The following is a 12,506-nucleotide window of genomic DNA, read 5'->3' as shown; positions in this document are numbered from 1 at the left end:
GGGAAGAAGAAACCGCATGTTATCCCTGCTCAGAGCCCTGGGTCAGTTCGGAGGATCTGGGTCAATCTGCCTGCTTGCACAAGTCTGACTGACTTCAGGAAGCTGCAGAGTAGCAGCTCAAATGTTAAGTAACAAGATAAAAATGCAGTGACTCAGGGACTCAGCAAGCGTGGGGCCATGCTGGGTACAATTGACCCTGCAGACTTATCATGTGGCACTGCTATGCTTGCTACTCAAACAAGAGCTAAAAACAAACACAGTGTACTTTCCGAATTTTTATTATTTTTTTTTAAACTCTAGGGTGGGCAGATAGCTCAGTGGTTAAAGGCACATACTATTCTTGAAGAGAACCAGAGCTTGATACCAGCACAGCACAGCATCGCACAGCATAGACGACAATGCCTCACAAGCCCAGTTCCATGGATCTGACGCACTGTCCTGTCCCCCACAGGCATGGTGCTCACGTACACAAACCCACACTCACCGTCTAAATTATTTTTAAAAGTTTTAACCATTTTAGACTGTTGGGGAGGAATCATTTAAAATAGGGTCTCATTGTGCAGCTTAGCCTGGCCTTGAACCTGTGTCAATTTTCTTGTCTCAGCATCCCAATGAGTCATTCGAAGAAGGGCCACATGACACCTAACTAGGTAGGAAGTGATTTTCTTTTTCTTTTTTGTTGGTTTGGTTTGTTTTTGGCGACAGGGTTTCTCTGTGTAGTCCTGGCTACCCTGGAACTAACTCTGTAGATGAGACTGGCCTCTGACTCAAGAGATCTGCCTATTTCTGTGAGGATTCAAAGTGTTCATCGCAATGCCCGGCTTAGAAAATGAGTCTTGAAATGGCACTCAGAAGGGTGGATGTGGCCTTTTGAACGGGCAAGTAACACAGGTAAAATGAAAACACAACAGGTGCAGAAGCCTGATCAACACTCACCGCCCAGACACCTTTCAAACAAGGAGCTAAGTCAATGAGGTAGAACCCCAAATCCTCCACCTAGGCGCTGACAGGCTTAAAGACCCCATTGCCCCACACAGCCCTCCCTCCTTTGTAAGGTCACTGAGGGTACAGGACCTGGGCAGAGACCCAGAGCAAACAGAAATGAAAGAACAGGCTGTGTACCCTGAAGAGAGGAACAGGAGGTTTTCAACTCAAGGTAACTGGATGGCAGCATTTGCCGGCTTCGAGTGCTGAGTGGACACACGTGCAGAAATGACGTGAGATGACACGCTTAGTAAAACAATGATACACTTTACTCGCACAACCTGAACCTCTACTAAAACCCAGCCAGCCACAAGCTGTTTGCTATCCTTTATTAAGAGGTCCCACATTCTTGCGGGACTCCAGCCAAACCAGACAGGTCCCCTAAATATAGCAGGAGGCCTGGAAGGGGAAGGGAATGACTTAGGATCCCACCACACCACCCTGGAAACAGAACTCCACCACAGACAGACGGACAGACGGACGGACAAGAGCCGGGGAGGAGAACCCACCTCACTCTTGGTTCTCTCCCCGTTGCATCCACTCAAAAAGAAAGTCAAACACTGGCTATGCAGACCCCAGCCCACCCACCCACCCATAGCAGCGTTTGTGGGACTCCCCCCTGAAACGGGTAGCCCCAAGACAACTTCCTATGGTTCTTCCCTGACTTTGGTTTGCTCCTGGCAACTCCGCGCCCTCTTCCTTCCCTCAGCCTCCAGCTCTCTCTCAGCATCTTCTACCACCTACTCGGACCTTCCCTCTCTCTTGCTCTCTGCTTTCTGGTCTCCCTGCCACGGGCTTCTTGGGGAAGCAGCGGGCACCTTTCTCCTAGCAAGGGCCCCACTAGGCCCTGTCTGCCCAGCGTGGGACTCACACAGCCGCCCCACTCTCTTTGAGGTCAGGGGCTGAGCGCTGCCTTCGCATTCGTGGAGGGGTAGTGTATGGTGGGTAGCGGGGCCCTGGCCGCTGGGCTGGGTAAGGTTGGGGCTGTTGGGGATAAGAGTTGTGCTTCTGGGGCCGTAAGTGCTGGGGTTCTGGCTGTGTAGAACCCCCTCCCCGAGATCGGCTCCCTCCATCTAGGGAATTCCTGCGAGGACGGTGGGGCCTTCGGGGACTTGGAGGTCTGCGGTTAGGGGGAGGAGGGGGTGCAGTGACCTCTTCAGGGGGTTGGGGACCTGGGGCCTCACCACTCCCCATTCCTGGCCAGGACTCCCTGTGCTGAGGGTTGCTCTTGAAGGGGAAGCGCAGCTTGCAATCATGCGGGGGTACAAAGCGAGCTGGGGGCCTGCGTAGTCCCCCACCCCGGCCCCCGGAGCCCTGCAGTCCCTGCAGCCGCAGCTGCTCCTGCTTGAGCCAGCGAAGGCGACCGCGACGGAAGGCAGGGTCCTCTTCCATCAGTCTTGACACACGCTCCCAGCTGGACTGGGGTGGTGAGGAGGGCCGGACAGCTGGTGAGTGGTCATTGGACACTGCCTCCTCTACTGCCTCTGACCCTTCGGGTGGGGCCCAGGTGACCAAACCAGATTCTTCATTATCATCCTCAAGATCCTGGGAGAGAATAGGAGAAAAGAGATGTGGGGTGGGGCGAGCCGAGTACTGAGTGCATGTGATTCAAGGAGTTCATTAGAAGAGCCCAGAGTGACTGACAGCATGTTGAGTATGGTTTGGAAATAACGACGCTAGCATGGGCCTACCCACTAAACGGTATGAACTCAATCCTGTCTGCCACCCCTTAGCTGTGTGGTCCATCACTGCTTGTTACTTCTCTCTTCCTCAGCAGCCCCATGTGTATAGTGATGTCAGCAATAACAGCATCCGCCACCGAGTGCTGTTAAGAACTAAGTGCGCGGGGTTGGGGATTTAGCTCAGTGGTAGAGCATTTGCCTAGCAAGTGCAAGGCCCTGGGTTTGGTCCCCAGATCAGAAAAAGATAGAAAAAAAACAAAAAAACAAAAAACAAACAAACAAAAAAAAACCAACTAAGTGCGCTCCACTTCAGGCACAGAACAGAGTAAGGAAGGGCAGGAAGCCAGCTAAGGGTGGTTCCATGAATTCACCAAGAGGTCGGTACTTCTGTCAAGGCCTGGAGGAAGTGAGAAGCCAGCAGAATGACTGCTGGGGGAGAACCAGGGAGGCAAACAGACCAACAGGCCCAAGGCCTTGAGATGTGAGCATGCCCAGCAAGCTGGAGAGGCTGGAGTGGGGTAGGTGAGGGGACAGGACCAGAAGGCCCCCTGGAGAAGAAGCCTTTGGTAACCTCAAGTCTTAACTATAACCGTCTGTGGTGTCCCTTAGAGGGCGGCTGCAACAGAGAAGATGCTTGCAACAACCCCAGGGGTTGGCACATTACTGGGCACTTGAGTGAATCCATGCAAAGGAAGGAAAAGGAGAGTATCCCATTCTATCTGTGCAGAGTAATCAGAGGCCAGTTATGTGTACACATAGAACAGGCTTTAAGTAACCACTGTGTGCGGCCCTCCGTTAGTGGTTCTCAAATGTACTTCAGAGCACCTTGGAGTCCATTAGACACAGATCTCCAGAGACACACTTGGTATGCTGGGCTTGGTGGATGTCAGTAGCTCTACTTTTTTTTGAGACCTACCTCACACTGGTCTTGAACTACTGACCTTCCTGTGTCTGCCTCTCAAGTGCTGGGATTATAGTCATGTGCTATAATAACCAACTAGTTCACAATCGCCACTGTGGCTTTGTGCAGATATTTTATTCATATGTGTGCATGTGCATGGGCCCAAGGGTGTGTGTGTAGGGCAGAAGACAATCTCGGGTGTCCTCCTCAGGTGTGTCTACCTTATTTGACACAGGGTCCCTTACTGCCCTAGAACTCACGGAGTAGACTAGTCAGACAGCCGACAACCTTAGGGATCAGCCTGTCTCCATCCCTCTTGCCTACGGTAGGTACTAGGATTATAAAGGTGCACCACTGTACCCAACATGGGTTCTGGGACTCGAACTCACATACTCATGTTCTGGTGGCAAGCAGTTACCAGCTGAAGCCTGTAGAATCTGTTATTTCTCATTTGACTGCATGTGTGTTCATGTACCATGCAGGCCACAAGAGGGCACTTGAGTTCCAAGCAACTAACTGGGTGCTAGAAACTGAATTTGGGTCCTTTGAAAGAACAGCTAAATAGCTGAGTCATCTCGCCAGTCCATAGACAATCTACCTTCAGTATCAAGCGCTGTGGCCTGCCCAGCAGTGGATACTGGAGACTGTGAAGCATGTGACTCACACTCTCAACAGACAGAAACAGTGCCTGCTGAACCTCAGTAAGCCTTTCCAAAAGACAGAGGAGGAAGCTGGGATGTGAGGGGGAAGCTGCCGGACAGGCAGGCAAGAGCTGAAGGCGAGGAGGGAAGACATAGCCAGCAGGCTTCCTACCTGGGTCAACGGGATAACCCTCTCCATGCGGAGCATCCGGTCCCGCAGGGCCTGCAGCTCCCGGTCCTTGCTGCTGTTTTGCAGCTTCACTTCCTGCAGAATTCCTGTCAGCTTGTCAATATGAGCCCGGAGGTCTTCTACCTCTGCCCCACGGGCTCCTTCCTCACCACCACCTCCACCACCTCCACATCCTTCTTCTTCACCCACAGTATCCCAGACATCCCTGGCCACAGCTCTCCAGGCGTCTCCAGGACCCTCAGGCTTGCCGTAGGTCCGGCACAGCTCCCTCATCTTGAGAGCAGCCAGAGCTTCAATCTCTGCCCGTCCGTGACGGAAGTCGGCCAGGGCCACCTCATAGCAGATCTCCTTCACTGCTTGCATCTTCAGGTCAGCCATGGTGGCCCACCGGGGGTCTTTGCCCTGGAGCCGCCGTCGCTGAGGGATCTGGTAAACTCTTCGAGGGGCCCTGCGCTTCCCACTGCTGGGCAGGCCACAGCGCTTGACGATGGTCTGGACTGTGTTAGGGGGCAGCTGCTCCCGCAAGGAGGAAATCAGCCGCCAGCTTTCTTCACAAGAGCGCTTGTCAGAGTCTTCCCCACTGTCAGAATCTGCATACTAGGGCCAGAGAGAAGAGAACTAGGGCTACCTCAGAGACCAGACACAGGGGACCACTCAGTACACCTGGACCCAGGACCTGTTCCGCCTCTCATGGACTGGTCTGGACAGCAAAGCCAAGTCTGATGATTAAGCACTTACAACAGCAGCTGGCGAGCTAGCAGTTAATTGAGTCTGGGGTTTTGAGAGAATATGTCATAAGCCACGTAACTACAGAGATGTGTTCTGAGAGGTGTGTCCTAAAATGATTCCATCACTGTGTGGGCACTGCAGACTGCATTGAAATAAGTCAGGCAGTTACACATTATTAGGTGATAGCATCTCGTGGGACCACCCCTGTATACATGGTCTGTCATTGACAGTACTGTCATTATGCAGCAAATGACTATGTATTACTCTTAGGATGAGGTTAAAGACTCGAAAGTCCATTAAAGGCACAATCTTACATGAATGATGGTACTTGGAAGTGATCTCAAGGGGCCAGGACCACCGCAGTCCAGGGAGTGTCATCAACTGGGCAGAGTGCTAGTTCCCTGTACATGGCAATGGTTTCTTCTACTTCACCTTTCTCTCCTAGCTTTTCCTGCTAGATGCCACCCTCACTGTTAGTCTGCCCACTTGCCCATCTCCAGGCTCTGTTGGACTCCCTCTTGCCCCTCACCAGCCGCTGCTGCTCCAGCAAAAGGTCAGCCTCTTCCTTTTCTTTCCGGTACTGATTCTCCAAGTCTTGTAGCCTGGGATCAGAGAGAGAGGGATGGAAAAGCTGTGAGAGTCCCTGGAGCTACCTCAGTGGGCATTACCAACAGGAGAATGCTAGGGTCCCAGAGGTCGGAGAGACCCATGGGGGACCCCTCGCACCTCTTCTCCATCTCTAGCTTGATGTCTATGCCTTGCTGCTCCAGCAGCTCCTTCTGAGCAAAGTTCCAGTCCACAGGCTCAGAGGGAGGTCCTGGGGGTGGGGGGACCCCTCGCTCTCGTTCCAGCCGTGCTTGCTCCGGGTGATTGAAGCGGAACACATGGTTCTTGCCCATTACAATCCTGTTGCCTGGAAACAGGAAGAGATTTGCTTACCCACAGCAGCAAAGCCATACCCTGGCCCAAGTACAGATCTTACCCTTGATTCCAGGGGACCTGCCACCCTACACCTCAAAACTGAAACAGAGTCAATGCACCTCTCGCTGACCCCAGGAGCACCTGCTCACTCAGGTGTGGACCCCAGGAGCACCTGCTCACTCAGGTGTGGACCCCAGGAGCACCTGCTCACTCAGGTGTGGACCCCAGGAGCACCTGCTCACTCAGGTGTAGACCCCAGGAGCACCTGCTCACTCAGGTGTGGACCCCAGGAGCACCTAGTCACTCAGGTGTGGACCCCAGGGAGCACCTAGTCACTCAGGTGTGGACCCCAGGAGCACCTGCTCACTCAGGTGTGGACCCCAGGGAGCACCTAGTCACTCAGGTGTGGACCCCAGGAGCACCTAGTCACTCAGGTGTGGACCCCAGGAGCACCTAGTCACTCAGGTGTGGACCCCAGGAGCACCTGCTCACTCAGGTGTGGACCCCAGGAGCACCTAGTCACTCAGGTGTGGACCCCAGGAGCACCTGCTCACTCAGGTGTGGACCCCAGGGAGCACCTAGTCACTCACGTGAGCTGCTGGAAAAGGCATCCTCTTCCCATGTCCCCAGGGAAGCAAGAGAAACCAAGACTTCACACCTTAATCTTTTCTCCCAGCTCCTTTCTGTCCCCTCTTTCTGCTCTTTCTGATCTATCCCTAGGTCTCATCCTAGAAGGCCAGAAAGCCCTGTCCTTGAACTTCCTAGGAAGGCCATGTCCCAGACCTGTACTCTGTAACACATCTTTTGTGTGCGTCTATGGTACTGGGAATTGAATGCAGGGCCTTGCGCATGCTAGGCAAGCGCTCTACCTCTGAGCTATGTCCCCAGCCTCTGCGACACGTCTTCTACCTGACTTCAGCACCAGCGGCTCCGTCACAAGCTTCCCATTGACATATGTCTCAGCTCCTTCACAAGGTTCCAATGTGACCATCACTGAGTGGAGGGATAAAGGAAGAACAGGGAAAGATCAGACTCTCAGAACAATGCACTGTGGTTAGACTCCCACCTTGTCTCACCCCCAAAGCACACATGCACCACCAGGTCCACCCCAGTACCTGCAGGGGTGCCACAGCCCCTCTGGTGGCAGGCAGCACAGGAAAAGAAGAGCAGAAGGAGGGTTAGAGACCTACTGTGACTCCCAGAAGCCTCTGTAGCAGCTCCTACGGACCCACCACCACATTCCCTAACCACGGCCTAGCAGTTATCATTCTCAGAGGCTAGAGTCGACCAGACAGAGCCCCACACTGTTGCCTTCCAGGTATCCATTCCCACTTGTCTCCTTAACATTATCCCATCCAGATCTGCGTGCCTCTGGTGGGAACTCTGTCTACTACATCTTGCAAATGGCTGCCATCTGGTTAATCTTCTGGAGTAACAGCCAACATAGGATAAATAAAGTCAGCCCAACTCTAGCTGGACAGGGTGCCACATATCTGAATGCCCATTGTTTGGAGGCTGGGGCAGAAAGATTGCTGCACATTTGAGGTTAGCCAGCCTGAACTACATAGTGAGTTTGAGCTCAGTCTCAATTCACGGCTAAGAACCTACCTCAGAAAACAAAGAAAAAAATCCCAACCCAAGCACCTGTCTATCGCTGAGCCTGCTGCTTGCAGGAGCACAAAGACACACAAAGCAGCCCCTTTAAGTGGTTTCTTTGTTTTTTTTCCGGAGCTGGGGACCGAACCCAGGGCCTTGCACTTATTAGGCAAGCACTCTACCACTGAGCTAAATCCCCAACCTCCCTTAAGTGGTTTCTTTCTTTCTTTCTTTCTTTTTTTAAAAGATTTATTCATTTATTATATATAAGTACACTGTAGCTGTCTTCAGATATACCAGAAGAGGGCATCAGATCTCTTTACAGATGGTTGTGAGCCACCATGTGGTTGCTGGGAATTGAACTCAGGACCTCTGAAAGAGCAGTCAGTGCTCTTAACCACTGAGCCATCTCTCCAGCCCCTTAAGTGGTTTCTTATTGTCACTGCAGGACCCAGTTCCAAAGGCCCAGAATTTATGACTACTGAGCCAGGGATACTCAACAATCTAGGCTTTGGAATTTATTCATAGAGTAGTTGAAAATATAATATATTATGCAAACTATTCCTTTATTTGTTGAGTCAGGGTCTCATTGTGTAGTCCTGGAACTCTTACTATGTAGTCCAGGCTAGCCTCAAACTCAGAGATCTGCCTGCCTCTGCCTTCCAAATGCTGTGATTAAAGCTGTGTGCCGCCATGTCTAGACTTCTCCTATTTATTTACTCTCTCTGTGTGTGTGTGTGTGTATGTGAGAGAGAGAGAGAGAAACAGAGAGAGAGAGAGAGAAAGACAGACAGACAGACAGACAAGCAGGCAGACAGGTAGACAAAAGATTAAACTTAAGGATCTACCACTGAGCTATATCCTCAGCCTAACTTTTTTTTTTTTTTTTTTTGGTTCTTTTTTTCGGAGCTGGGGACCGAACCCAGGGCCTTGCGCTTCCTAGGTAAGCGCTCTACCACTGAGCTAAATCCCCAGCCCCCTAACTTGTTTTTTAAAAGATTATTTGGGGGCTGGAGAGATGGCTCAGCGGTGAAGAGCACCGATTGCTCTTCCCGAGGTCCTGAGTTCAAATCCCAGCAACCACATGGTGGCTCAAAACCATCTGTAAAGAGATCCGATGCCCTCTTCTGGTGTGTCTGAAGATAGCTACAGTGTACTTATATATAATAAATGAATAAATCTTAAAAAGAAAAAAAAGATTATTTGTTTGTTTGTTTGTTTGTTTATTATGAGTACACTGTAGCTGTCTTCAGACACACCAGAAGAGGACATCAGATTTCATTTCACAGCAACTTTTGTATCTTTTAAATAGGGTCTACTATGTAGCTCTGGCTATTGTGGAGCTCATTCTGTAGACCAGACTGGCTTCAAACTCACAGAGCTCCACCTGCCCAAGTGCTGGGATTAAAGGCACCAAGCCTGGCTCTCAGCCCCATTTTGTTTGTTTGTTTTTATTTGTTTATATTTACACTACAAGTAATAGAAAAACAGGGAAAGTAGCACGGACTCCAGCACCAGACAGAGAGACAGACAGGTACTTGGCCTACTAGTGATGCAGAGGGAGGACCATGGCAGCAAAAATAACCCCAGCTTACAGAGGACAGGCGCGGTTCCCATGGAGGCGGGGGGAGATTCCCAGCTGAGGTTTGATGGGTGACTTAGGGCATCACTGCATGACTGAGAGCAGCAATAGGCTGGTGGGTGGGGAGCAGTCTATCTTGCCTTCATTTATTTCCCACCATGCCCCAATACACATTCATTATGTTCCTACCTATGCCAGGTCAAAACCACCAATCCCTGCTCTCACAGACCCATACCTGGCTGGTAAGGTGGATGCAGACTAGGATAATTTAAGGCCAGTGAAGATGACTTAGGGTACAAGCATTTGTTGCCGTGCCTGATAGGAGTTCAATCCTCCCAATTCTTATGGTGAAAGGAGAGAACTGATCCCTGAAAGTTGTCCTCTGACCTCCACACGCATGCGCAGACAATAAATAAGAATATATTTCAACAGGATGATTGTAACTTTTGTTTGTTTTTCGGGTTTCTCTGTGTAGCCCTGGCTGTCTTGGAATTCACTCTGTAGTCTTAGCTGGCCTGAACTCACAGAGATCAGCCTGCCTCTGCCTCCTGAGTCCTGGGACTAAATGTGTATGCCACCACTGCCTGGGAATTCTAACAATTTTTAAAAGCAGATTATCTAAAGATTATCTAAAGATTATCTAAAGAATGGAGCAGGTGTGGTGTTACAGAAAGAAAACAGGACCAGGTAAGGTGACTGCTCCAGACCAGTCAGAGGAGACTTTACTACCCTTTCTTGAGACAGGGAGGATGGCCTTGAACTCCTGGTTCTCTGTTCCCCGCACACCTCCACTTCCTTCCCTGGGGAGCTGAGATCACAGACACATGCTAGCACAAGTGTCGGCTGTGTGCAGTGTTGAAGTGCAAACTCCCATCTTCATACAAGCTACAAGAGGATTCTACCACAGCAGTCACATTCCCAGCTCTCATTTCCCGGTTCTCGAACCCTCAGGAATCCAGCAGCCAAGGGCACAGCCCCTGCAACTGTCAATCTGTTGAGATCCAGCTCTGCTGTTTACCACAGCAGATTACCTAACCTGGATGCCTCAGCTCTGTCCTGTGAGCTGAGACAATTCAAAGAGAAAAGTAGATGGTCAGTCTATAATTTCTGTATGTCCCCAATGCCTTCATCTTCTCCACCTGTCTCTGGTAAGTCTTAAGTCTGTTGTTAGAACAATAGCCCAGATGGACTAAACCTTACAGACTACCCTTTGGAGCACAGACACATTGACTATTTTTTATTGTGACACATGTCATAGTCTTACACACAAAACATGTGTCACCTCCTCTGACACCTCCTATGTATGCACTCTGGAACGTGGGCTTGTCCCGCAGGCGTCACAGCCACATGCTGTGTGTGTCACCTCCTCTGACACACTATGGATTCCTGGAATGTGGGCTTGCTCTACAAGGCCTCACATACTCTACTATTTCCCTTCCCAAGCCTATGTATGGCCTGAGGTAACCACAGAACAGGGATCTGGCAATAGTTCGCTGTTCTGAAGTGATTCAACAGCTTCCAGCCCTTAAAAAGGAAGCACTTGTTCACCATGGGGACCTGAACCAGACTGACTGACTGCACCAATCTTCTGACCATGAACCAAACTGAAACTGAATGTCTTAACTTAATGGTCTCTGCACACTGCCTAGGCTGGTACCCAATTCCCGGGCTCAAGGAGCCTCCTGCCTCTGCCTCCAAGTGCACATTCCTGGCTAATTCTTAGGGCCTGCTGCACCAGCATGTGGACCTGAGCTTTGCATCCCTAGTAAGAGCGGACTGTGGTAATGCACAATGTCACCAGAGGGCTGGGGTAAGTGGAGACGGTGGCTCTTTGAAGCTCCCTGGCCACTCAGTCTTGTTGTATCTTCAGGCTTTTAGGTTCACAGAAAGACTGTCTCCGAAAACCAATCTGGGAAACAATCACCGTGGACAACCGACGTCACTCTTTGACCTCGATATGAACTCATCATACATGAATACCCACACAGACACATACACATAAAAAGTGCTGAAAGCCAGGTATTGTCTGTATTCCCAGTCTTTGAGAGGCTGGGGCAATAGGACTAAGAGTGTGAGGTCAGTTTGACCTACACAGAGAGAACACAAAGCAAACAGAACATGTGTTGGGGGGGAAGATTCAGTGGTGGTGCACAGGGCTCAGCGTTAAGAGTGCTTCTCCAAGGGCTGGGGATTTAGCTCAGTGGTAGAGCGCTTGCCTACCAAGTGCAAGGCCCTGGGTTCGGTCCCCAGCTCCGAAAAAAAAAGAAAAAAAAAAAGTGCTTCTCCAGCAGGCACATGGCTGAAGCCCCAGGTTCAATCCCCAACAGCATAAAACAAACGCTCTAAACTGTGCAATGTTTTGATATGTCCAATAGGCTGTCACTTTCAGAACCGGGGATTCTTTTGTTTGTTTGGTTTTTCAATACAGGATTTTTCTGTGTAGCCCTGACTGTCTTGGAACTTACTGTGTAGACCAGGCTGGCTTCGAACTCACAGAGATTCTTCTGTTTCTGCTTCCCAAGTGCTGAGATTAAAGGTGTGCACCAACACGCCTGACTAGAACCTGGGGTTCTTAAAAGCTTCACCAGTATATTAACGGCTAAAGGTCCCCACAGCTTTGGAACCACAGAGACACCTAGGTCACCTAGCTCTCAGAAATCTTTGTCACCTTAGCCGTATCCATCCATTTCCCAGAGACAAATTCAGATATCCCATTGAAACAAATATGGGTTCCAAACATAATGACCACAGTGCTAAGGGGTAAGAAGAATGAAGGAAGGCAGTATTTCTATTTCCTCATTACCCAATCCAATTCAAGGTACAGCAACGTGCTACTTCGTGTCTCAAGACCCCAGCTGTCCACAGCCACGCATAGAGCCCCACGCCCACACTGCTTACCCATGAGCTTAGAGCTGCAGAGGGAGAGGATGCACCCTTCCTCTGTATGGCTCGCTCTGGGTGGAACACACAGCACCCCCTCCATCATAGCTGTTCCACTCTCCCTCCTGGCCATTACCTTCTCCATCAGGCTGAGGGATGCTGCGGAAGAGGCAGTGCTGCTCCCGGATGAACTGGCCAGTCAACTTGATGTCCACATCTACCTGGCCAACCCTGCGGGAGCAATGGCCGACATTTTCTAAGCATGTTCAATATTTGTCAACTGCCTCCCGAGTACCAGGAGTGCCAGCTCATCCAGCTCTTCGAGTCAAATGTTAATCTCATTTCACAGACAAGAACGCTGGGGTCCAGGGAGGGGACGCCAAGATTGGAGAGCTAAACA

General features: G+C 50.7%; 1 protein-coding gene across 5 annotated transcripts in view; it reads right to left on the bottom strand.

The window, feature by feature from the left end:
- Positions 1-1,235: 1,235 nt before the first annotated feature.
- Kif1c (kinesin family member 1C) overlaps positions 1,236-12,506 on the bottom strand; it is a 29,394-nt gene continuing 18,123 nt past the window's right edge. For all 5 annotated transcript variants that reach the window (XM_087569295.1, XM_087569294.1, XM_087569296.1 and 2 more), the window contains 6 exon segments: positions 12,243-12,337; positions 6,958-7,041; positions 5,854-6,040; positions 5,657-5,729; positions 4,381-4,995; positions 1,236-2,529 (listed from right to left, as the gene is read on the bottom strand). In XM_087569295.1, coding sequence (XP_087425421.1) covers positions 1,852-2,529; positions 4,381-4,995; positions 5,657-5,729; positions 5,854-6,040; positions 6,958-7,041; positions 12,243-12,337 — 1,732 coding nt within the window. In that variant the 3' untranslated portion in view covers positions 1,236-1,851.

This window comes from Rattus norvegicus, chromosome 10 (assembly GCF_021556685.1).
Source record: "Rattus norvegicus strain SHRSP/BbbUtx chromosome 10, alternate assembly SHRSP_T2T, whole genome shotgun sequence".
NCBI lineage: Eukaryota > Metazoa > Chordata > Mammalia > Rodentia > Muridae > Rattus > Rattus norvegicus.
This window is presented reverse-complemented; position numbering and strand designations above follow the sequence as displayed.